General features: G+C 33.3%; 1 protein-coding gene across 1 annotated transcript; it reads right to left on the bottom strand.

Annotated features, from left to right (window-relative positions):
• Positions 1–8332: 8332 nt before the first annotated feature.
• Positions 8333–11745, bottom strand: LOC111917262 (condensin-2 complex subunit H2). The gene is made up of 11 exons (XM_023912943.3): positions 11267–11745; positions 11085–11184; positions 10814–10926; positions 10599–10741; positions 10053–10509; positions 9806–9972; positions 9563–9715; positions 9370–9468; positions 9133–9234; positions 8863–9021; positions 8333–8756 (listed from the first exon to the last, which is right to left on the bottom strand). The coding sequence occupies exons 1-11, from the start codon at positions 11451–11453 to the stop codon at positions 8442–8444; spliced, it is 1995 nt and encodes a 664-aa protein (XP_023768711.1). The 5' UTR covers positions 11454–11745; the 3' UTR covers positions 8333–8441.
• Between the last annotated feature and the right edge of the window lie 15111 nt (positions 11746–26856).

Below are 26856 nucleotides of genomic sequence, written 5' to 3'. Positions count from 1 at the left end.
TCCCGACTAGGTCCCAATTAATCCCTAGGCGCTACTCGACCGATTAGAGGGCGCCTAGCGATTAATCCTTGAATACATAATGAGCGAAACATTATAAAACGATGAAATTTTAACATTTTGAAGAAATTTTATCTCAATGGAAACTATTTGAGGCATAATTAGTGTTGTATTAATCATATTAACCTATTTTGTTATCATATTAGTGATATTTATGAACTTTGATATGATATTAGTCATATTTTTTTTTAAAAAAAATACAACAAATTAGCAATTAATGGTACCCGATTAATCTCCGCCTAGCCGATTAATCCCTTGACCCCAGTCCACCGACTAGCTAACGTCGAACGATTTTTGCAACCTTGGCAAAAAGAAAGAACTTTTGGTATAATCAATGGAATTTCCACCACCAACCAAGTTGAAGCAGAATTGATGATTGAAGATACGCATAGAAGAAGTCCTAGTAGAGTCTAGGGGAAATTTTACTGATTGTTTTGACACATTTTTATGTGTTAAAATTGGTTTTTTGTGATAATGACTTGGAAAACTACGAGATAATACTTGGAACGGGTATGAGTAGGTGTGAATGGTAGTAGAGGCCTATACTACCGGAAGCACAGGACTCACACTTGGATCAGGGAAAGTCACAAGGTTACCAAGAAGCTAGTAATTGATTTCGTTTTATTCAAGTATGTCATTACCATTGTTTCGGTAATGACTAAGAATATTGTTGTTATCCCAACCCTAGTGGTCATATCACATTGAGTCCGACTACGAGGAGTAGGTTACGTGGTTCAGAGAACCAAGTTTGATGTAGCGTCCGACTTAAACCAAACGATTGAAATCAAAGCGATCAATAGAAGTATCGCGCTCATTGTTAAAGAAGTTGGTAGCTAGAAATGCTACATGTTAAAATGTGATTATATCACATTAGACCATGAAGGAAGGCATATTCCATTCCGGAATTTGACTATAAGAGACCTGAGTCTAAGCGTTGTTACATACGATGATAGGTCATTAGAATATGACACATCAGTCAATTGTAGTAATCAAATTAATTTATCCTAAGTTTGTTAAGAAGAAGAATGAGTCTCTGATAAAGAATGAGGTTGTGACACGCAGGTCATGATTGAAAGTCTAACGAGCAGGTGCAAGACCGAGCACCGCCTGCAGTCAAGGAGTCCAAGAGTTAGATACTCGTTCGAAGCAACATAGAAGTTACAGTTATTACCTAGGATGAAGAGATAATGTATGGAGTCATTATACAATCCTGTTTCGTTGATGATTTTGGGACGTAATCATCCTAAAGGGGAGATAATTGTAACGCCCGTAGATCCGGGCTAGTCAATTTATAGGCAATAAGTGTCGAAAACGACTTTTCAGCAAAAGATTATTTATAATAAATAGTCTTAACCAAGTTTTATAATATGTCTCAAGGTTTCCGTACATATAAATAACGCCGAAATCCGAGTTATAACGAAGAAGTTATGGCCTGTCGAAGTTTTACAGCAAAACCGGCACGACACCGGGAAGCATAAATAGTAAATTTATGATAGAGCGACTTTTAGCCTTAGCAATCTAAACAAAAGTTGTAGTATATGTTAAACCGAGAACATACAAAAAAAAAAAAAAAAAAAAAAAAAAAAAAGAACGCCCAAATCTGACTTTGTATGAGAAAGTTATGAATTTTCTAAGATTTGGCTTAGCAGTGCACAACCCGAAACTTTATTTTAGTTTGAGCAGTTTTTGGCTTACGCGACCTAAATGAGATTTGAAGATCTCATTAATAGGAACTCAACGGTAAAAAGACAGACGAAAACGGAGTCTGTAGGAAAGAGTTACGAATTCTCCGCGGTCATTTAACAGTCTAAACGCCTCTTACTGTTAAATTTGAGATCAGTCGAGAATTAGACGACAGAGTCTAAATGAAAGTTGTAGATCTTGATTTTACCTACGCGTTAAAAAAATAACGTCAAAAACGGGGCTCGTATGCGAGAGTTATGATTTTTCTAAGTTTGAAGGCTGATACGCAATAAGGGGTGACGTGGCACCACCAGAATTGGACACGTGGCACCACCAGAAGTCTGCCACATGCCCCAACTCGACGATTAGGTCCTCCTACTCGGCGAGTCCATCAGTCAGCACCCCTATAAATAGAGGTGTCGGGTTCCCTCACTTCCTCACACCTTCAAGCCCTTTTTTCTCTCTCTAGTTTCTCTCTCTAAAGCCCCAACCCCCCCCCCCCCACCCCCAAATTCTAGGTAAATCCCCTAGCACTCGAAGGAAACCCCGAGAAAAGAGTCTTTCGGCTCGGAAACGCTGCTCCAGCGAAGCCCGGTTTTGCGAAAAACCCGCTATAAGTGAGCTATGTCTACCCTATCTTTAGTATAGCTTATGTTTTAATATAGTAACGTTATTAGGAACTTATATTTGGTATTTGGGCTATTATTATGAGTTATATAAGAGTGTTTCTTAACGCTTATATAATAGTAATAATATCTAGACTATTAGTTAGTCTCGGTTAACATTAGACTAAACTCTAGTGGTAATGATACTAGGTTTTGTCCGAGGGAAATTGTTTTAAGAGTAACGAAGTGTTGTCCGAGTGCCGAATCACCACCTTACCAAGTGAGTGCATAGTTACTTTCATCTTACACATAGATATGAAGTATTTTATATAAACTACGTGCTATGTGTGCATATTATCCGAATACTTGGTGTCTATGCTGGATGAACGTTTTTATACATGTTTTAAATGATTTAAATTGTATGCGTATTTTATATATACAAATATGTTAGGTATGACATGGGTAGATGAATGATGAGAGATAAAAGATGATGTGAGTAAACATAGGCAGCCACAGACTTAGTGCCTAATAAATAACATCGGCAGCTATGGACTTAGTGCCTATTGGACAAACACTAGTAGCTATGGATTTAGTACCTGTTAGGAATTGTTAGCTATGGACTTAGTACCTATTAGTTAAACACTGGTAACTATGGACTTAGTACCTGTTAGGAATTGATAGCTATAGACTTAGTACCTATTAGTTAAACACTGGTATCTATGGACTTAGTACCTGTTAGGAATTGGTAGCTATGGACTTAGTACCTATTAATTAAACACTGGTAGCTATGGACTTAGTACCTGTTAGGAATTGGTAGCTATGGGCTTAGTACCTGTTAGGAATTGGTAGCTACGGACTTAGTACCTATTAGGTAAACACTGGTAGTTATGGATTTAGTACCCGATGAATAAACTATAGCAGCTATGGAGTTAGTGCTTTACGAACGAGCATTGGCAGCTATGGATTTAGTGTCAGTCCTATAACCCTGGAAGAAAGGGACCTCAAAATAAACGAATGCATGATAGATGACTCTTAGGATAGATCCTTAAGAGTAAAGAAGATAATAGGGATGGGTAATTGGGCTGATTGCTTGATTGTTTAAACATAATACTTATATTATTGTGGGTTGAAAACCCTATGTACTCACCAGGTTTCCCAACCTGACCCACTCAGTTTATTTATGTCACATGTGTTGTTATGAGGTCACATTACACTGAGAGATTAAGGAGATGTAAATCACTAGTGATAATGAATGTAAGTTCTGTTTATGCTTATGTTTCTGTATTGATGATGACATCCCAAATGTTTAAAATGAATAAAAATACATTTCTTCAGAAATGCTTTGATAACGTATTTATCATGCTTTACTGGGAACAAATTCCGCAACATTTTTATTAAAAGAAGTACTCTGATTTTTATAAAGCATAAACAAATCGGTCTTTTCTGGCCGCAAAAATTGGGGATGTCACGTAGTTTATTATTGTAAATAAACTATAATTCCTTCTTTGTAGATCTTCAGAAAGCCAGCACCAGAAATCTCGTGCCTCTGCTGGCTCACACCCAAACCCTAGTAGTTGGGGACTATTGAAGAGATAGGGGAGAGGAGGGAAATTTCGAAATTCCTTTGAGAGGTATGATGGCCGAAAAGAAAATACCCAATGAGGGTTTATATAGTTGACTAATGGGGCTTGGATAAGACAGGTTTTCTTGGATAAGTCTTATCCCTTTTGCTTTCCCCCCAAATTTCCTTAGAGCCCAAGAAAAGTTTTAGAACTATCTAGAACCAGTCTAGAATTCGTCCAACCCTAAGGGATGTTCTACAATCTGTCAATGCTCAATATTTTGAACATTGTCAGCTTTAGTCCTTCCAATTTTAATTATTCCAGTTGATCCCAAAATTAATTCTAGTTAATTTTTTATTAATTTATATCTAAACAATATAATTTCGGATTAATATATTTTTCTCAAAACACATTAATAAATTATTTATTTTGATTTCTAATTAATTTATTAATCATATAATAAATTAACAAATCAGTCTCTCTCTACAAATAGCATTCCAGTCTCTTACTACGTTTGAGGGCAACCCAAAAGGACTTTGCTAATAATTTAAGTTTATAATAATTTTTTATTATATATATATATATATATATATATATATATAAATTTGTGTACCCTAATGCATATGTAAGCAATTTAGCAGTACCAATAAAATATCTCTCTCTCTCTCTCTCTCTCTCTCTCTCTCTCTCTCTCTCTCTCTCTCTCTCTCTCTCTCTCTCTCTCTCTCTCTTGTTTGCCCATAGTCAATCATTTTGATCGTGTGAACCACATAAATTGATTATATTTTTTTTCTTTTAGTTGTCAGTAAACACATTTTAGTTTTTAAAAGGGTAACCCAAGCATGTTTATATTTATATGTATCTTTTATCTCAAGTTGAACAATTCATATTTCTTTATTACATTTTTGGCCTAAACTTTAACTTTTGTTATCAATTTGGTTCTCATATTATATATTTATAGGAATTCATCTCAAATTTAGTTTGAAATGTTGTATTAAAAACTAAAGATAAATTGTAATGCATGGATTAATTCTAAAAAAGTTTTATAAAGTTGTAGAAAAGCAAATTTGTAAATTACACTGAGAAAAAAAAATCAAAATAAAAAAGGTTCTAAAAAGATCTTTAAAAAGTTGTATAAAAATAAATTTGTAAATTAAACTAAACTTAGATGAATTCCTAATAAAATTTAATATTCAAACCAAATTCATAACAAAAAATAAATTCCAGGCCAAAAACATAAAACTAAAAAGTGTGAACCTGAAAAAGAAAATGAATTAATTATTATTTTAAAAGATAAAATAGGTTTGTTTGCAAACTTAAAGACATTTTTATAAAGTTATTTTTTTCTAACTTAGTGATAAACCTAGTTTATATATTTGATAAAAATAAATCCCTGCTCCCCTTTAAGCTTCTTGCTTTCTGGGTTAGCTTATATAATATTGGCCGTTCAAAAAAAAAGATAAAAATCAATCCTTGAAATGTCGTTATTACAACTTAAATGACTGTTTTTAAAATATACTTGTAAAAGAATCAAAGTTATTTTTTAGTAAAAATAAAATAAAAATGAAAACATTATAATAAGTGAGATGGGGTTTTGGGAGTGGAGGTGTTAAATGCGGGGATGCGGATTTGGGGCTCGTGAAGTTATTAAATAGCCTTCACGTTCGACACTCCATAATCATATCTTCGGTATTTAATTCTTTCCTACGTGATAGTGTGATACCGAAATAGTCTTAGAGTTTAGCTATCATCAAAAGTTATTAGTTAAAACAATTAACAAACTAACGAGTAAATTTGGTAAAACATTTGTTATAGGTGTAATGTTGATGCCTTGATGGATTGGGGGGAAAAAAAATTATTATTATTGTATCAAGTTAACCCAAAAAGATAATAGTAATATGGTTATGTTTGGGTTGAGACGATATGAATGAAATATGGAGAAAGAATCATCAAAACTTATACCATCACTTTGTGGGTTAGCATGTAAAACTTGGCCCCTTCACAAGGATTACTCAAGTTCAAACCTTAGAAACCTTCGGAGTTTCAATCAAATGATGGTCATAAGAAGGATGCACGGTGTGATCCTAAAAGACTTCTTAAGCTGGAAGGGATGATGCCATTGAAACCACGCTCTCTCGTATGCCACATAGATGCTAACTCATATTTTTTCTCATTTTATCAATTTGAAACCACAAGATGAGAGTGGGAAAATGGTTAGGAGAAAAAAAAAAGAAAAAAAAAAAAAAAAAAGAAAGATGATTGGTTGATAGATGAGAGAGAGAGAGAGAGAGAGAGAAAGGGAGTGCACCCCTGGAAGACCGCGGTGCGGCCTAGACCACACCTGGACCGCACCCATGGGGCGGTATGCGTGATGATGTGGCGGGTGGAGTCGGTCTAGACCGCACCCACTCCCTCTTGTCTTAGTATCATCGCCCAAGACGGACCTCTCCTCCACCAAGTCGGATAACAAAATACGTCCCTCCCAATATTGTTTTGTTGAAGTCGGCCCAATTTGGACTGATTTTGTTTACCAATATTAAAAGCTATATGATCACAATAACGATCCAATGTTTATTTAGCAAACTAGATTTGTTTAACACATTTAAATAATTTTGAATTCATTTTCATTTTAGCTGTAATAAACTAACTTGAATAAAATATAATCAAATCAAGTCATCTGGAAATAAACTTGTCAGAATATTATTATCTTTATTTAAAATCATTCAAATCGTCTACAATTAAAAATTCAAATAATCAAATTCAATGGCTTACCAATGAAGACTTGTATTGAAACGGTTCAAGAATATCACTTTCTATTGGACAGAAACTCTAAAATTATTGTGTTTGTCAATTGTCATACTAATAAAAAAACATAGTTGTTGTATGACAGCTAACTAGATGACAATATAAAATGACATAGCTTATATTTATATAATTAAAAACTAATGTTATATTATATCAAATATAAGTTTTGGGATATAAATTTTTATCATATTAAATTAATTAATAATAATAGAGTTTTTCAAAAGAAAAAGAGTTAAAACACATTCCTTACATTCCATGTATATTTTTAATACAACTTGAATGCATGTTAACATTTATCTCGAACGGAAAATTAATAAGTATTATTAATAGTGGCTGTGAAGATTACTCCAATAGCTATCGCGTATCCTAAAGTTCATAATATATGTGTGTTATGTGTATATGGTAAAAGTCGATGTATGCATGATTGCATGAATGTAAAGGCGCCACTCATGGAGGAAAACAGTGAATGTCCACAAAATGTATGACTTACCACTCATTTGACGATGTTTTTTTTACATGCCTAGAAGAGTAAATTGATTAAATATAGTATACTTTATATTTTTGGAAAGTTAGATTCGTGTATAGAAGCATGTTTAAATTTTAATATTAAGGATATATTTGACAAACTACTTAAAAATAGAACTATGAACTTATCAATAAATTATCTTATATTTTTTTACTAAAATCTAATTTATAAATCAGTCTAATAGTCTTAAGGGCTGTTTGTTTTGTTCTTATCGGGTCCAATAAGAGTTGACAATTCTTTTCAATGGTCCATGTCAACGGGTATAGCTTTGTTAGAACTCAATCTCCTTCACCGGGTGTAGACTAGCTGATTATATAATTTGTTTGCCTTCATTATTTATAAGTAAAAAATTTGTTCTCAAACTGTTTTTGGAATTTAAGTGTTTGGGGCAAAAATTGATACATGGCATGATATATATCCTTTAACATCGGTTCATTATATATAATGAATGGGTTTGAGCCAATTTGGTTTTTATTGTTAATGTATGTTGTTGGTTATTGAATATGACAGTTTTACCCTTTAAATGAGTTTTATAAACTTTAACTTTCAAGCTATCAATACAAAATTTAACTTTATAGGTAACAACTTTAAGTTTTAAGTATGAGCACCTTGAGCTTTCAAGACCAACTACATAAGTACATTGCATATTTAAGTAAATCGGTTTTAAATTGTCAATAAGTCATCACGTTGTCCATGTTTTTATAAAAAATGTTGTTTGAGGGTAATAATCATTCTACACAGTGAGTCATGTAAAATTAAACAAGTTTTAATCAGAAATTAACACAGTCAAAAACTTCTAGCCCATCAACTCTAACCTAATCAACAACTACATCCCTTACCAAGTTACCAAACATTACATACCAAAAAACTTAAAAAAAAAAAAGTAAAATCATGAGCCAATCAGAATCTAAACTCAATTCAATCAAAGATCTAATAAGACAAAAAAAATAAAGCTAAATAGGTTACATTCTCTAAAATTATTGAAAAAAAAAAGTTCCTACTCAAACAGTATAAACTTGGGACATACATCTAAGGGCATATCTAATGACAACAATTAAGACGAATCCTTGATTAAACTCGGGTAAGAAAAGACGTTAGAAGAGCCCTGACTTGAATTAGTGCAGAATATTTGTTACAAACCTAAAATAACTGTCAGTACACAATAGCACAGAATTACACAATCTTCACAAACTCACAGAGAATTCACCCTGGAGACATCATCAACCCATCATGGTCAACCAATCTTGACCGCCGTCTCCTCTTGCTTTCCGGCGTACGCCTAATTCCACCGACTTTCCCTACCTTTATAGATCTCGGAGGTGACACCGACCCCGGTGGTGAATGGTTCTCTTTTCCTCTCTTCATTTGAGCCTTTGGTCTCTTATTCGCAGATCTAAGTCTTACTTCCGGTCTTTTCACGTTAGTAAGAAGACGAACATGGAACGGATTCTCACCCGTGTAACAAACATGTCCGCCCTCGATCCCGCCCCTTTCCAATTCAACGTTTCCATTGTTCACCTGATACGACGAATTTTTTTCTAGTTTAGCAAAAAAAAGTTGACGATTCTTACATATCTAGGGTTAGGGCACACAATTGATTGATTAATTGAGATCGATTGATTACCAGTTGGAGAAGTGCGGAGAATGTTCGAGCGACGTCGTGTTTCTCTAGACCTCTGACAACGTCTGTGAAAGACATGGAATTGCCCACGTCTTCTTGGAATGAGAGCTTGTCTAAAGTGCGTTGACCGTATTCGTGAATGTCAAACGGTGGTCGTGCATCCTGTCAGATGATCAATTTATTGATGTGAAAGGTAGAAATTGAGGGGAAGATTCAGATTAGAGAGTTATAGGGTTTATCGATGATAAGAAAATGAAGAAGGAATCGACGTACTTGTTCATCTAAGTTTTGTTCGATTCGTTGTTTCCAGGTTGAGACCCGGGCTGCTAATGCAGTCTGCTTTTCTGTCTCGGAGATACTTGCAAGCAGAGAATCCTGATGAATTTTGGAAGAGATGTGATTGTTTACATCACCATAATAATTGGAAAAAAAAATATTTACAATCAAACAAATATCAAAAAGGATGACTTCATCAATACATATGCAAAGAGATTAACATTTTTTCCTCACCAGATGAGATCGGCACAAGTCTTCAAGATTCTCATGAGACTTTGGCTCTTCATGCTCAACTGGTTCCTTGCTGTCAAATTGAGTAGCATCATCCATATGCTGCAAAATATTAACCAATAAGAGCATCAAAACAAGCTTCCCATAAAACCATCTTCATTTGCTGTATAATAAGACATAAAAGAAAAAAACTAACATTTTCATGATTGAAATGATCTTCATTCATGTAATCATCATCTGGCATGAAATCATGGCCCCCACTATCATATACATCGTCTTCATCATCTTTATCATTATTATTAAATGTGCCAATATTTTCATCATCTCCTTCAACAAGCGATTGTCGAAGCTACATAATACACTCCACAGTTATACCAAAAGAGTAAACTATGTTTCCTATTTCCTGCATTGTGCACTTTAAAAAAATTAAGAATCCTACCTTTTCATAATATGGAGGAGATTGTGACTCATGATCTTTTCCATGTTGTGCCTCCCATATTTCATGAAGCTCTACACTAATAGGACCATGCAATTTTGCAAGTGGAAACTCTTCTGTGATTGAGACTTTGGTGGTTGGTTTTGGCCAATCTTTTCTGTAAACTTTAACTGATAAAAGTAAACAGAGTGAGTATATAGAATGGAAGTATTGGAGAAAGAATCAAGAAAACAGAACATTTCATACAAACCTTTTTTAAAGGGCTTAATTTTCAAGTTCCCCTTTTCATGAGGATTTAAAGGTTTCCATGGATCTTCTTCGTCTTCTTCATCTGAATCATCATCAAATGCCTCTGGTTGTGAAAACCCATCATCCATGTCGAATCCATGATCATCCATATGATGGTCATTAGTTTCAAACTTTTTATCATCATATGCATTTTGACTTGGACCAGGGTCAACAGTCTTTCCTGCAGACCTTCTTGAAGGTGACATGAATCCACCAGAACGTCTTGAAGGTGACATGAATCCACCAGAACGTCTTGAAGGTGACATAAATGTCTTTCTAGATTTAGACCCAATAGAACTTCCTCTAGAATTATTTTTAGTCTTGTTAACTTCATCATTCCCATTCAAAAATTCATCAACTGCAACTGCATCACATGCATCTAAGAGAATAAAATCCTTATAGAGATCATTTGTAGCTAACTGCAATCATAGGTTAAAAAAGGAATTAGTAAAGAGGGGTGATTGTGTCATTTCAATATCTGTTCACTTCATTATATAGCTTTGCATACCAAATAAGACTCCAACTCCCCACTGTCTCCACTTGTATCTAAACAATCACCCTCAAGAACAACCAAGTTTGCAGGAGGCTTTACATGGCTGTTTAAAAGGGTATTGCTGTCTTTTGATCTATCCAATGAGTTCTTTGCGTCAACTGGTAAAATACATACAGCATTTAACAACAAAACAGTAAAAATTAACTGGTAAATTGAGTTAGAAGGGGTACCTTGAATATCATCTGAGCCCCAAAAAGAATCATCTGGTTCAGTAGGAGTAACAACTGGGCCATTTTCTTCTTCTTGGCCTGGTGCAGCATTCTCTGGTTGATCATGTTGCTTACTGATTACATTTCATATAACTAATCAGAAAGTGACTGCTTAAATTAACATTCAGATAATCGAAAAAGCCCTTAAAGAAGAAGCACTTCTAGTCTTATCTAGACTTACTTTAAAATCTATGTATCAAAATGAAGTTTTATTTTCGGATTATAAAGTTACCTTTGTTGAGAGATGAACTCCAAAGCATGAACAACCAAAGAATAGAGATACTCGACCTTCCGGCTGTACACCTGAATTGAACCTTGGAGCAGCAAAGCAGCTAGGGTTTCCACAAACAAACAAGTGTTAGAATTCGCTTAAACAAGATCTACTATAATTTAATGACTCTGAAAGTTACAAACCTTCCGCAAAATTCACAGATAGGTGACTATCATCTTCACCACCAGTAATCTCACCGGAGCAGATCTTGAGCAAATACTCTTGGAGATTATTGGCAAGATCTACCTCCCAATTTGATTCCAAGTCACGAAGAGGCTGTACGGTGTGAAATTTACCGCCGCCGGAAGTGCTCGCTTCGTTCGTGTTCATTTTATCCTAATCCGGCAGGCCATTCTTTTCGTATGCAAAATCGAAATTGAAATAAACCCTCGTTCCAAAACAAGCTTTGTTTCCAGCGAGTCAACCCCAGATGGAGAAAGATGAAAACTAGGAACAAACCCACATGAACAAAGATGAAAGAGAGGAAGAATATGAGAACTGGGTCTGTGTGTGGTGTGTGTGGAGCGAGAAAAACCGAGGATTCAAAATCTTTTCGTTTCCCGCTCTGGTCGTCAAACTTTTGGGAGAAGACAATGAAATTAGATGAACCGGGCCGGATGAAATCCCTAATCTAGTCATCTGTGTGTGACTGTGAAATGCGGAAGTGTAAAAGAAAGAGTAACTTGCACGTTTTAGTCCCTTTTCTATACTATTTCTTTCACGTTTGGTCCAAGCTTACTTTTTGTCGCAAATTTGCTAATGTACGTTTAATTTCCTTTGATATGGTTCTTGGATTGTTAAATCTACACTAAATTACAAATTTAGTATTTATGTTTAGCATTTCTTTTTATTTAGGATAAAAAAAAAACCATTTTATAATTTTTGTATTTATTAAGCCTATATGTTTCAACAAAAAAATACACACATAAGTAATAGTCCACAATAGCAACCCCAAGCTCTCAAATTGATCTCAGATACATAGTAATACATTTATTATGTATTAATAAGTGTGGGTAAAGAAAGATTTTGTATGCAATAAATCTTAAGTATAGATTTGTGCATTAAGGAGTTCCACATAGTGTTCTACAAGGTACATATGTGTAATGAGACCTTGCGAATTAATTCATCGTGTGTATCTAATGTTACATAATCATAAGTTCATTTTTTTTATCTTTTATACACATATGAAAGTACATTATCTATTACGATAAATAGAAAATGACGCTATCTAAATGTGTAATTAAAAAAATATGGATTGTTTAAAATTATTATGTAAAATATTAATATTTAGATTATGTGGAAAAATATACTACATGTGAAAATGTAATTTAGACACTTACGAATAATCATAATCTCAAACACGTATCCCCTGGTGAGAATGTTTTTTTGGAGTATGATTATAACCTTGAAGAAATAAAACAAACAGTTTGGAATTATGGTAGTGAAAAAGCCCTCAGCCTGGATAGACTCACGTTTAAATTCATCAAGAGATTTTGGAAGTTAATGCAAGATGATATCACGTGATTTGTGAAATGTTTTCAGGCTAGCAGATGAATCGCGAGAGGCTGTGTCTCCTCTTTTATCACCTTAATTCCCAAAACAAAGGACCTGCTTACTCTAAAGGACTATAGACATGTTAGTCTCATCTGTAGTTTATACAAAATCATCACCGAGGCGCTTGCAAACAGAATCAAAAGAGTTATAGACTTGGTGATTGACGAAATTCAAACTGGTTTTATCGAGTATCACAACATCCTTGATTGTCATCGCAACATCCTTGATGGTCCACTTATCATTAACGAGATCCTTTCTTGGGCGAAAATAGACAAGAAAAAGGCCTTCCTCTTCAAAGTAGACTTTGACAATGTGTTTGACTCCGTTAATTGTCAATACTTGGATTCGGTGATGTCTCAAATGGGGTTTGGAAACCGATGACGTTTTTGGATTAGAGGTTACCTCGCCTCCTCTAGAGCCTCTGTTTTGATCAATGGTTCCCCAACTAAGGAGTTCCCTATCTCAAAAAGGGTTCGCCAAGGGGACCCTCTTTCCCCCTTCCTATTTCTCTTATTCATGGAATGTTTAAGCACTGTCATGAGATCGACTGCAATCCTCCCTTTTTCGTGGTTTCCAAATTCCAAATAATGGCCCCCTCATCTCGCATCTCTTCTATGAGGATGATTCGATCTTTTATCGATGATTGGTATAATTCCAACTTTGAAAACTTGGCAAGGATTCTTAGATGTTTCCATGTTGCATATGGCCTCAAGGTGAACTTTCATAAATCTCGTGTATTTGGTATCAGTGCTTCTCTGACCTGGAGATTTACACTTGTGCGGAAATTTTAAGTTATATAGCGGCCTATTTCCCTTTTATTATTTAGGTGTTCCAGTTGGGGCTAATATGTCCTTAAAATGCAACTGGAATCATATCATTGAGCGGATCAATAGAAAGTTGTCGAATTAGAAGTCTAAATCCCTTTTCTATAAAAAGAGGGCGTTTAACGTTAGTCAAATCCGTCTTCGTATGTATTCCTATTTATTACTTTCCCCTCTTCAAGGCTCTTGCTTCTATTCTCAATGACATCGAGAAAACTCGAAGATAGTTTTTGTGGGGCGGCAACGAGGAAAGAAACATTTATTTGGGTTAATTGGAAGGTGGTTCTTGTTTGTAAGGAGAACAAAGGTTTGGGTGTTGGGTCATCACCAGACATAAAAAACTTAAAAATTAAACATTAATAAAAAAAACGATAACCACCTTTACCACATCTCAACTTTACATAAAAAAAAATTGTATAGGCAGAATCAAATCTTGACAATAAAAAGTAGTTTATCTGTTCATCAACCACTATAACTCTTAATTGGAAACACTATTTGGTTTTTTGTATTTTTTCCTAACTGAAACGTGAAAAACATGTAAAATATAGAAAATAACAAAGAACCTGATCTTGTAATACATGTATCTTCTTCGGATATTTAGTAATTTTCTTTCTAGAGGGGCACACAAGTACTTCAAGACTATATTGCAATAGATTATAATTCAAGAACATTGAAATCCATTTCATACTTCACAAATCAGCATGGTTTGTTGTCATTCTTAATCAAATAAAGTAAAAGCATTTGTAACTTGTAAACTCTAGAGAATCAAAAACGAATATTGAAATTAACATTTGAAGTTTAAAATGAGAAAAGATTTAGCGAGTACAAAATCTAGAGAGAGTGTGATTCCTACGTATGAGTAATACTATCTGTGACACCCATTTTTTTTCAAAAATTTTAAACTTTTAAAAACCATCTTGAAATAAATTAAAACAACTAAAATAGTCATAACATTATCCATCTAACTTAACAATCATATAAAATAAGTGCGGAAGTAATAATAATAAGATCCCAACAAAAATAACTAGTAGCGATGTCCCGGTGCTCCATGTCAAGCCTTAGCCTCTTTAATCTTAACACCTGAAAAGTTATAAGGGAAACCGTAAACACAGAGCTTAGTGAATTCAAACACACAGACATTGTACTAACATTCATATTTACTAGCCCTAATCCATTTTCCAATTATAGTTATAATAAGGTCAAAGAACGAATCAATGTCTATACTACAAGAAGGACTTGTAGGTTTGAACCGCACCGGGTAGATCACGTATCATTTGGCCCTAATCACCACACCTCACGATGAGTATTACGTTGGTGATCTTACTTACCCACCGCACCGGTAAATCCGTATCCATTGGCGGTGTCCCCATATCCATAATTAGTTACATACACTGCACATGTACGAATTAAAACAATAGTTATATAGCATGCTTTTATAATAAATTCAAATAATCACACACAAGCTAACTAGCAAACGCAATCATCAATACAACGGTGTGAGAGAACTCACCGTGAGTGAGTAGCAAGGATAGCTAACAATCAAATAATGCTACCAAGCTTGAACAAACTTCAAAACCTCACCTAAGAAGGACTAAAGGTTAGAAAGGAGAAGTAGTGAAGCCATGAGTTGAGAAAAGAGTAATCACAGCAAGGTCTCTAGAACAGACCTGCTGTTCAACATGGATTTACTCCAAAATCTAAAACAGAAACATAGCTTTAACTAAATTTTATAGGAAACTATGATTGTTCAGGATTCCAGAACTATAAAGAACTCCTTCAAACTCCAAAGGATGAATTAAATATGAATTTTAAAAAAGGTGTATCACTGTTGGAGACCCAACAGGACAGTCCAGTGATGTTGGACAATTCTACCCAACTTGTGAGTAGAATTCGACCCAACAAAAATTCAGAGAAGTAAAGGACATAAAAATGAAAGTCTCAAAGTTGGAATTGAATGAAAAGCATTTCCCAAGATCCGGATATAAAATTCACATTGTGGACAATCACAGCACTAGTCAAAGCTGGTGACTGCCCACTGATCTGGAGTGTGGATCCATTCTAACCAATTTATAATTGGAAATAACACCCCAACTGCTCCAGATCTTAAATTCAAAATATAAGGAACATATATAAACTTGGAATCACCCTGGATCCTTTTCCAAGCCTTAGTAATGATGAAAACAAAATGACATATCAGAACAGACCCGGATCATACCTAACAACAAAGATGCCATTCTTGCCCATAGATAAAGTCCTTATCAGTGAGGTTGGCCTGCTTAAGAAAGTTATCCAACTCAATTTTTTAACTTTGGGCACTGGTTTGGGGTCCGTTTGAGTTCTAGAGCTCAAGATATGATTTTTACAAAATGACTACAGATCTGATGGCAAACAGAATTGTAGCCACCCATGATTCCTTTTTGGCTTATCCATCCTTCTCCCTTTGAAACACACTTTAAGATGTGTTCATCATCCCAATTCAGTCCCCATGATCATGGTGATACTAAAAAGGGTTAAGGATCATTATAATTTCATTTAGCCACAAGAATGTAATAATAAATCAACATGAAAATAAACATAAAACACATAAAATCACCATTCTCCCTTTTAGGGCCTCCATGATCTTTTAAATGCACAAACACTCATATACACATCTTTGAGGATGTAAAAAGACCGTGTTTTCAGATCTAAACATTATGATATGAATATAAAAATATTCAAATCAAAAGAATGTCAAAATTATAACAATCGCAAGATCCATCTCTCATCATCACACAAGTTGTAATTTGGTGGTTTTTAAGGATTATCTAGATCTTTTGCAACATGTAATCATCTAGGTCCATCATCCAACATATATGGGGTGAAGATAGGATCTTGAGATGATGTATAACATAAAATTCTTTACAAATAACAAAAGAGATACAAATCAAATAAGAAGTAGAAGTGAAGATGAAATCATAAAATTAGAACAAGGTTATGAATCAAGTTGTAAGAAATGATAAGGAGGTTCATACTAATACGAATCAAGGCTGGAAATGCACAAGATTTAATCTCCAAACAGCAACCCCTTGGCTGCTCATGATCCCAAAGAGAGAGAGAGAGAGAGAGAGACGTCGTGAGGGGGGGAGAGAGAGAGTAGGGTTTAGAGTGTTTTTCTTGTATGTGTTCCAAAATGACTCAATTAACACATTAAGCACTATTAACTATATGGATTTTGGAAATAGGCCCATAGCCCATGGACTTCAATAAAAGAGGTTTACAAGATGACCAAAAGAGTCCAATAACATAAGAATTCGAACCTTGGGTTAAATAAATTAACCCAAGGTTACAAGAATAATTAAATTAAAATAACTAAACGTGCTGAGAAAAAAAACGGGGCGTTACACTATCGGTCTTTCAAACCCTAACCAAGCCCTCATGGGAATTCTCCTCCCCGTTCTTGTCTCGAACCGTATGCCTGATTCATTTATCTTGAAAATCGAGATTACTACATAAAAATGAACTACAAGTGAATGGGGTGTAGCTATTATGAAGAAAGATGGATATGGATTATGAATATTTGGAATGAGTGAGTGAGATTGATCTTTCTTTAGATCTCTTAACTTTACTTTGTTCAAAAACATAATTGTGGTTTAATACCCGAATGTAATGAAGCCATAGTCAACCTAATTCGAATATGAGCATGACTTGAATCTTGAATTTTTGGGATTTCTTTGTTGATTTGATGGGATGAGGATTTTCCAAAAAAAAATGAATAGAGATTGATATAAAAATCGGAGATAATATTAACAACGAACAGATCGAGAATTTGAAGGGTATTTTGGGAATTTGTCTTTACATAAGTATGGGCTATGGAATTGACACGTTGCATAAAAGGTACTCGTTTATTATGAAGAGGATAATAATCTAATAAATTATCCTTCTTTCTCCTAATATCATTTCTAGCACTTTCTGGTTAAGAGGGCAACTCAAAGAGGACTTTACTTCCAATTACAAGTTTATACCAATTTAGTTATAAGATTAGACACCTTAATTCAATAGCCTCCCACTTGGATAAGTTTATAACTAGAATTGAAAGTATAACCATGAACCATACAACAAAGTGTGCTTTCCGAATCCATTTTTGAACTCTGATTCAAATCAAGCGTTGGCCCTAAGATAAGTGATCAATTATTTCTTTGTTCTACAAGATATCATATGAAGAGGTTTATGGTTTAAATGATCAACCTCATGTTCACTTGGTTGTTTCTCGCTCTCCGATTTTATGATCAAATTCATACTAAAAAATTGAACATATCAATTTAGTTCGGACTAAGCGCATGGTTTTCACAGATCAACTCAAATCACAAAGGGGCCCAAAGATATCACTTTTCCTGTTAGGGAAAAAGGAACGAGTAAACTGTGGCTATATAATCATACATTTTACTCACCAAATCATGCATGAAATTACACTTTATAACACCCAGTTACGAGATGTGTTAGAGTAAAATAATGCACAACTGATTTACAAAATATGACTTGTATATCTATGTTTGAAGAGTATAATATATTATCGTCTCAAAATAACTTTTTATTGAGTCTATGAAGTAATCTCTAAGCGAGAGTTTATCTAATACTTAAAATTCATATTTCCAAGTACTCATGAATATTACAAGAATTTGTATGCAATGTCCAATCCATATGGACAATCTACAAACGATTCATGACATTCTTAAATCCATAATACTTCCAAAAGTATAAATTGAATGTGGAATATTTTAATAATATTTAAATTACTCGGGGAAATAAACATGCAAAGTGAAACGCAATAATAAAATAATTAACTATGGTATCATACCCCTTTAAGATAAATAAATCCATATTATTTAATCACCATAACAATTATGAATTCATTCATTGTAGAATGTTTCGGGTAATCAACTAATCACTTGAATTAAATATTATCAGTCATGTTATGTTACAAATATGCATACTATACATCTCGATGGTCCTTCCTTTGTGAACAAATCGACTAGACATTACTCTAATGATGCTCATTTCACAATTCCAAATTCTTGTCATTATCTAAGATGTAGTGAAATTTCTTCTTTACATGCATTGAACTTTTGTGATGTTGAGGTTCTAAAGTCATAGAGATTGAGCCTTCGATATTACAGAATGTTCCACTAGAACTTGTTACTCAAACAATTCCATGATAATGAAGTCTCAAATTCAAGGTACACTTCTTGAACACTTCTCTTGCATTAAAGTTTCCAACTAACATGTAGATTTTACAAGCATATCCCATTATGGAAACATTTTCATATTCCCATATTACCATAAGTTATGACTAAGAATCATCTCAATCTAGAATGTGTTACCATGGCCCTTCCCAAATAATGTCACACTTCCAACTGTCCACAAGTAACCAATCTTTGGTAAAACCTTAGAATGTTCTTGACGATTATGTAACAACTTTAGTCACACAAAATTCTAATCCTTTTTCACAATGCTAAAGGCATTTGAAAATTTTAGAATAGGCAAATGTTATAGCATATGTGATTGATCCCATATCTTAAGCATATGGGACTCGACTCATTATGTACTATATTAGGATTGATATTTGTTCAATTCCTTTCTATAATATTTCTATATATTGAATCTCATATGTTGAAACATTTCAACATGATATTTATATATGTATTTGACTAAGTTCTATTAAACCATTTGATCTAAACCTTTAGCTATGGTTTCAGGTGATGTTTGATACCTTTTGAGAAATAATAACTTATGATTTTCATGTGATGTTTGAAAGCTATGGTTTCTTAATGATTAAAAATGAAAATTTTGTACCGTATTATTGGGATGTTTCAGAGATTGTTGGATTAAGGTGTCTTAGCCCATAACTAAATTGGCATAATCTTGTGATTAAACGCAAAGTCCTTTTTGGGTTGTCATCATAACTAGAAATAGATTAGAATGACATTTGAAGAAACATGAAATAATTTATTAATTTATTATGACTAATAAATTAATTATAAATTGTTTAAATTAATTTAGAATTTGTCAGAATTAATTTGGGATCAATTGGAATTAATTAGAGGTACAAAGGTTAATTTGTAATTGCTTAACAATTGAGAAATGGAGGGATTCTAAAACATTCCAAGGGTGAACGATTTTGGAGGCCATATTAGGGTTTCTGGAAGCCTCCAGGTATTATAAGGATAACCATTTAGTTTGGATTAAAATAATATTATTTTGAATTCAAATTAGGGTTTATCCTAGATACCTGACTAGTATAAATAGACCCCTTAGGGTTGCATTTTTGGCTATCTCTCTTCTTGTGAACCCTTATCCGAATTTCTCCCCTCTCTCATATCTCTTAATTCGTATTCTAGTTTATAGGGTTTGGGTGTGAGCCATTAAAGGCATCCATAATTTTAGTGCTAAGCTTTCTGAAGATCAAAAAATGACTCATGGGTAATGATTGCTATAACAATATCAAAGGTATGTTATCCTAATTAGCAATTTTGATTATACCACAGGGTTCTTGTAGTTTCATAAGTATGTTGCTATTAATGTGTAAAGACATAGATCCTTTAGGTTGCATGTACCCTTAAGTGTTTAAGTGTTTTTTAGCATGTACATCGAATTCAGCTCTAAACTTCACCGCACTGTTCTTTTACTAACCTATGTTTGAAATTAATATATGGTTATTAAAGGACATTAATCTTCGAATAAGGGTTTGTTTCATTTTTAACCTTTTGAGGTGAGTTTACAAGGAGTACAAGTCCATATCTTATTTTCACACTTGCTATTTTGATTATATACTATAGTTATATTTTCCTATTTAAAGTTTGATATCATATATATGCCTTCGAGTTCAATTTCAATTTATAATGTTTATTGTTGTCTTACATGTTATGTGTGTACATTTGGTACTTATTTGCATTCATGAAATTATTTTACGATATCTATTGTTTTTAGAGAAAATAAATTCATAGTTTGAAATGGTTGTGGGCATCCTACTTGTTGCATACATACTAGGATGGGTTTTACCGAGAGATGTCATGTTCCAAAATTGACTATACATTGTATTTTGGCTCAGTGAGTAGATTCTAGATAATCCTCATACGCGAAAGTAGAGGCTAAATACCTCTTGTATAGGCTAATGTTGATGGTTCCCTAGTTTTGGTTGTATCTTAGACAAAAAAGGTGGTAGTCAAGGTTGTAAAAATCGCTCGATGGTCGACTGGTGTTAAAAGATTAATCGGTCTTGACGATGATTAATCGGGGACCATAGATTATTAATAAAACATTAAAATTAATCAATATTAATATATTTTAAGAAAAACAAGTACTTCAAAATTAAAAAATAAGAAAATTTGTAATTTCAAAATTTGAAAATACGAAAGTATGAACATTTTTGTATAATATTTGAAAATTTGAAAATTTTGGAGTAAAAAAAAAGTTGATTTTTTGTTTTTTCTTTAAAATATTTTGACATTTTTTTTTACTTTTGTTGACCGATTAATTCCGCCAAGACCTATTAATCCCACCAAACCCAATTAATCATAAATTTCTAATTAATACCCTAATCGTCGACGGTTGGAGAACGCCAAACGATTAATCGCCGATTAATCTCGATTTCTGCAACCATGGTGATAGTTCACCACTTGTGAGTATGAGGCTTAAGATAAAATTCATATGGCAGTTCACCATTCGTGAATTTCAAGCTAAACCATCTATTTTAGGGAATTTGGACTTTATGAGATTGAAAAATGATGGGAATAGAATCATAGATGCACACATTACATATTATTTTATACATTCCTTATTTTCCCTTTTAAGAATTTTTATATGAATTTGTTAATCCTTACTAGCTAATGCTTAGTCTTTTGGATATGTTTGGAACTACGAGTTATATAATACGATTTTGGTTTGGTTTGGGTCCTTAGAACCCTAATTTGATTTGATTTGAGAGAATTGTTAATTAACCCTTTGCTTTAGATTATGAAATAATAATTCCATACTATCGATTGTGGGTTTATTAAGCCCTTGATATATGATTTGGTTGTCACATTCATTGGATAGAATTTGAGAGTTATTAATAAAAACCATTGGATTTTTGGATTTTATATCCTTATTTTTTTAATATGGGTTCAAATAAACTTTGTTCTTGGTTTTTTAAGTATTTACTACTATGGTCTTTGGTTTAACAATGTTTTATATAAATTGTTGGTTTTATATTGATTTGCATGGGTTGGTCTCGAGTATGATGATTGTCATTATCATTACTTTAAATGAGTTAACATCGGGTATTCTCACTAGAAAATTTCATTGTCTAACTTATTTTGACTTGTACTTATCTTGAAAACTTAAGAGTTTCTTAGAAGATGGTAAGGACATTTAAAATACAAAGATTTGTGTGGTTATCTTGAACAATGTTATGATATTGTATTGTTACATCCTCATTATTTTGGAACTTTCAAATTTGTTTTGAACTTTAAGACCGCATGATTTCTGCAAATAAAACTTTGAACTTCTCTTTTTTTATATAATTTTAAAAGATTTGAAAAGGCATTTCAAATTACTCTAACAAGAGGTGTTTCAACGCATGTTTTCTTAAAAGAGGGATGGTGATGATGGTGGTGTTGAGTTTTGAGCATTACAACATTCCTATGTGCACATGCAACCCTAATTTCTTTGGATCTAGGTTTTTATCAAGTTATAAATGCAAATTAATTTTCCAAAGCAAGAACCCTAATTCTAAGATATAAAATCGAAATCTAATCATATTAGGGTTAGTGAATACCTTTCTTGTTAGCTAGTAGTAACAAGCAATCCTCATTTCAATTCCTTGACCTTCAAAAGCCTAGTGCCCCAAGCATTACACCTTTAATGGAGTCACAAACACCACAAGAAAAGAATGAGGTAGAAGGAGTAAGAAATCGGTTAGGGTTTCTCTTAGGAATCAAGTAGCCGATTTCTAGAGGCTAAGGGGTCTTTATATACTTGTGGCTTCTAGGATTTTAGGTGGAAAACCTAATCTGATTGCTTAAGCCTTAAGCAGTCCATGAAAACCTTCCAGAAGGCCCCCTTGGACGAAATCTTCTATGGGCTTCCCATAGATTTCGTCCAAACCTTCCAAGGTGATCCAACAACCCATTTTGCACATATCAATGATTTGTAAAACTAGTCCCCTTACTTTTAATCAGTCCTTTTAATCTCAAAATTAATTCCAAATTAATTTTTGATTAATACTAATTAAATAATATGATTTCTCAATTAATATATTATTCTTATAATATATTAATAAACCATTAGTTAACCTCTTTCTCCAAAACCCATCCTGTCCGGTTGTTATCATGAAGGCAACCCAAAAGGACCATGCTACTATCAAATCAAGTACATACCAATTATAGTTATGAGCTTAGACACCTAATCCAACAGATGGTTTAGGGATTGATAATGTAATATGTTGGCTAATCCTCATTCAATGCATAGTCTAAAGGAAAAGACGATATTACCCTCACACGAGGGTCATGTGGTCACTAAACAAATGAATTAAATCGATGTGAGGCAAAAGGACCATCTATGTAACTTTTTGAATCGACAAGGACCATTCTTATCAAGAAAAATGTTAGGGACGAAAATTACAAATTTAGGATATCACATGGACCATTGGTGTACTTTTTTCATATATATATATATATATATATATATATATATATATATATATATATATATATATATATATATATATATATATATAAGTATCCTACAAGAATGGTCCATATGGTTAGCACGTTTATGAGGTTCTCATCCATGAAAGATCAAAATTGCAAAAAGGTCACTATGAAAAAGTTTTATTATGGAAAAGGTCCATTATTTTAACATGACTTGTTTTATTCCACTAAGTTATTTCAAGATTACTCCTTAAGTAGTGGTGAGAGAGGAGAAGAGATGATGTTGATGTATCAACGGTGTGAGAAATATGAGAGATGTAGTGGTGGCATCGAGCTTTTAAAGATGATGGTGGTGACGTAGGAGCGGTAAGAGTGAACAAGAGATGGTGAAATGGCTGTCTCTAGTGAAACAGGGTTTGATGGTGGTCGATGTCTGGCAAGTTGGTGGCTGGAGAGTAAGAGAACGGAAGGACAAAGAGCGGGGCATTTTATGCTAGTTTATTAGGAAAAGGGAAAATGACGCAACGACCCTATCATATATTTTGACTTTACCCTTTCAGTCCCTTAAGTTGTTTTCGTGTCTTTTAAAGGAATAAAATTATTTTTATCGAGTCTAATCGATCCTTTTTGACAAAGCGAAGGGTAACACAGTTAACCACTTATGCTTGGTCTAATCATTTATTTATTTATTATAAAACAAACAACATATCTATTTCCCTCTCACACACATTCACTCACTCTCTCACACACACATACACTCTCTCTCACAAACAAAGAGTTCATCATGTTCATCATTTTCTTTAGGCTGCATACCCTTTTGGCAACATAATTTTTGTTCAAATATAAATATCTCCTGAATACATGTAACCTGGTTGTTAGATATCCGGTCTTCATATATTTAGGAGTTGCAAGCTTCCATTAGACATATATTCATGAACTATAAGATGATGACTCTTTCTCACACACACACTCCTCTCGAATGTTTTCCCTTCTTGTTGTTAGTTGTCGAGGTGAGTAGCTCACGAAGTGATCGGAGGGTGTTTGGGGTGGAGCTTCAATCGTCATTCTCTAGGGGAGGGGCTGCCATCGCCGGTTAGTGTGTGTGTGTGTGTGTAAGAGAGAGAGAGATTCAGATGTTGTGGGACCTTTTATTTTTTTAATTTATTAAAATATAAAAATAAGTGAGGTGGCATAGGGGGTAACCGGGTTACCGCTTCGTTTTCTCAAAAAGGACATATTGGACCCGACAAAACCAAATTTATTCCCTTAAAAAGCTACTTAAAAAGTTAAGTGACTAAAAGAATAAACCCTAGAAACTTCATAGGGCGTGTGTGTCATTTTCCGTATAAAAAAAACTAATAAAAATATAAAATAAATGTAAATTAGTAATTTTCACCTAACTTAACGGAACAAAATACCCAACATGTTAAAATTAGGGATCTTTTAAAAATGAAACTTTGCCATAAAGATGTTTTTAGCAATTTTGATCTTAAGGAATGAAAACGGTATAAAATTTTACTAGTTGTGAGACTCATGTATTATATGAGTTAATTTTAAAAAAGTTAAGTATAAAGGTCAAAATATTTGAGAACTCTGAATTTATAAGAAAATAAAAAAAATAATGAATTATTATAATGTAAATATTTTTTTATCTTTTAAATTTAAACAAATAATTTAAATAAATAAAAGAAACTAATGAGCTTTAATTTTATGAATTTTGAAATTAAAATGCTAGTTTATTAATGAAATTAATATACATTTATTGTTATATTTATTACAATTATTACATTAAAATATTATGTATAATTTAATAAAATAGAAAGACTCATAAAATGACATGTGAAAAAAAAATAATAACAACCACAAAACGACATTTAACAAATTGAATGAGAATGTGTTAAGTGGCAAAAAACATCCATTTATTAGAGAGAAAAATTAAAAAAGATTACTGGTCCATTAAAAAGTTACCTCTTACCGTGTCCGTCAAAAAATGACGTGACTGATTAATTTTGAAACCTTTACCGTTTTTAAGTCTAACCGTACATGCTTCTCGCTTCTTCCCTTTAATTGCTGCTTCTGTATCCATCTTTTCTGTCTTCTTTCATCGACCTCCACCACTGCCATCCTTCACCATTTGCCAACGCATCGTCCACCACTTGCAACACCGATGTCAACATCGAACTGGTAAGCATTTTCTTGTTCCGTTTTCTTTTCGTTAATCTGATAGTACATGTTATTCTCCTGTTTTCTTTTTCTTTCTTTTTTCTGATACTAGGTAACATATGAAATTATATGATGTGCTTTCTGGAATATAAAATTAGATATTCTTTGTTTGCTGAAATAAGAAACTAGATGCAAAAATCAGTTTTATTTATTTATTTATTTATTATTATTATTATTATTATTATTATTATTATTATATTTTATTTTTATGATATTACTTTACTGAAATATGATATTAGATGAATAAATCTAAACTTAGATGCTATTTGTTTGTTAAAATATGAAGTTAGATGCATAAATCAAAATTTTGATTGTATTACTTTGCTGAAATCTGAAATTAGATGCAAAAATATGAAAGTCGATGCTATTTGTTTGTTGAAATATGAAGTTAGATGTATAAATCAGATTTTTGATTGTATTACTTTGTTGAAATATGAAATTAGATGAAGAATTATGAATTCTTGAACACTCATTGCTGCAATCAGAACTTCATAGTTGTATTTTCAAATTTTTTTTCTGTTTTTTATCGTTTTATGAAAGTGGATGTTGAATATTTGCTGAAATTATATTATTTGTTGAATATTTGCTGAAAATAAATGTTGTTTGGTATGTACTAAGTGCAATGAAAGAGAGATGTTGAAGAGACGAAAGATGTGATGAAGGCCTTGGAGAATAGAATTAACGAGTGATTCAAGAAGAGATATTGGCATTCATTCTTTTTTTTGAACAACAAGAATTTTATAGAAAACAAGCTAGCAAGAAGCTAGAATTACATGAGTTTGATACATTCTCGTGAAGGGTTAAGACACCAATCGACCCAGTTAAAGAAATAACCTTTTCTAGATCGGTATTTAATCCATTCGAAGGCCAAAATCTTCACCTCACTAGCCAACATACTACAACTCTTAACCTTTCCATTAAATATTTTATCACACCTGTATGTCCAGATAATCCAAGTAAAAGCAGAAAGCACAACCGAAACAACCTTGCTTACACACCCAGGGGTACCAAAACTGGACACACAGCTGAAGAGGTCATGGAGAGAGCTGCTATCCACCGGACCCTGATTCCACCAATTGTTGATGGCAACATGCACCTCCCCAGCGACTAAACAATTCAGAAAGAGATGGGACTCTGTCTCTAACAAAATTTTGCAAAGGGGACATAATTGCGAGCCGATAGATATCCTAATTTTCTCAAGATTACTAAATAGATCTCCATACAAATATATTAACATTACCAAGCAAGATTTTGTTCCAAGGAGTATTGTCCTCAAGGCATATCAAAAGATGGTTATCAATAGTTTTCCTATACGACGCCACAGTAAAATATCCTTCATTGTCTTTAATCCACTTCCATTTGTTATCCTGAAAAACAAATAAACTGTTAATGTCGACCTAGTTACGCATCAGGTACAAGTGAAGATGACTGATGACAACCCAAGTCCCTCCTATTCTAGCAACAACTCTG

Source organism: Lactuca sativa, chromosome 3 (genome assembly GCF_002870075.4).
Source record: "Lactuca sativa cultivar Salinas chromosome 3, Lsat_Salinas_v11, whole genome shotgun sequence".
NCBI classification, from domain to species: Eukaryota; Viridiplantae; Streptophyta; class Magnoliopsida; order Asterales; family Asteraceae; genus Lactuca; species Lactuca sativa.
Note: the sequence above shows the minus strand (reverse complement) of the source record. Positions and strands in the feature narration are given on the sequence as shown.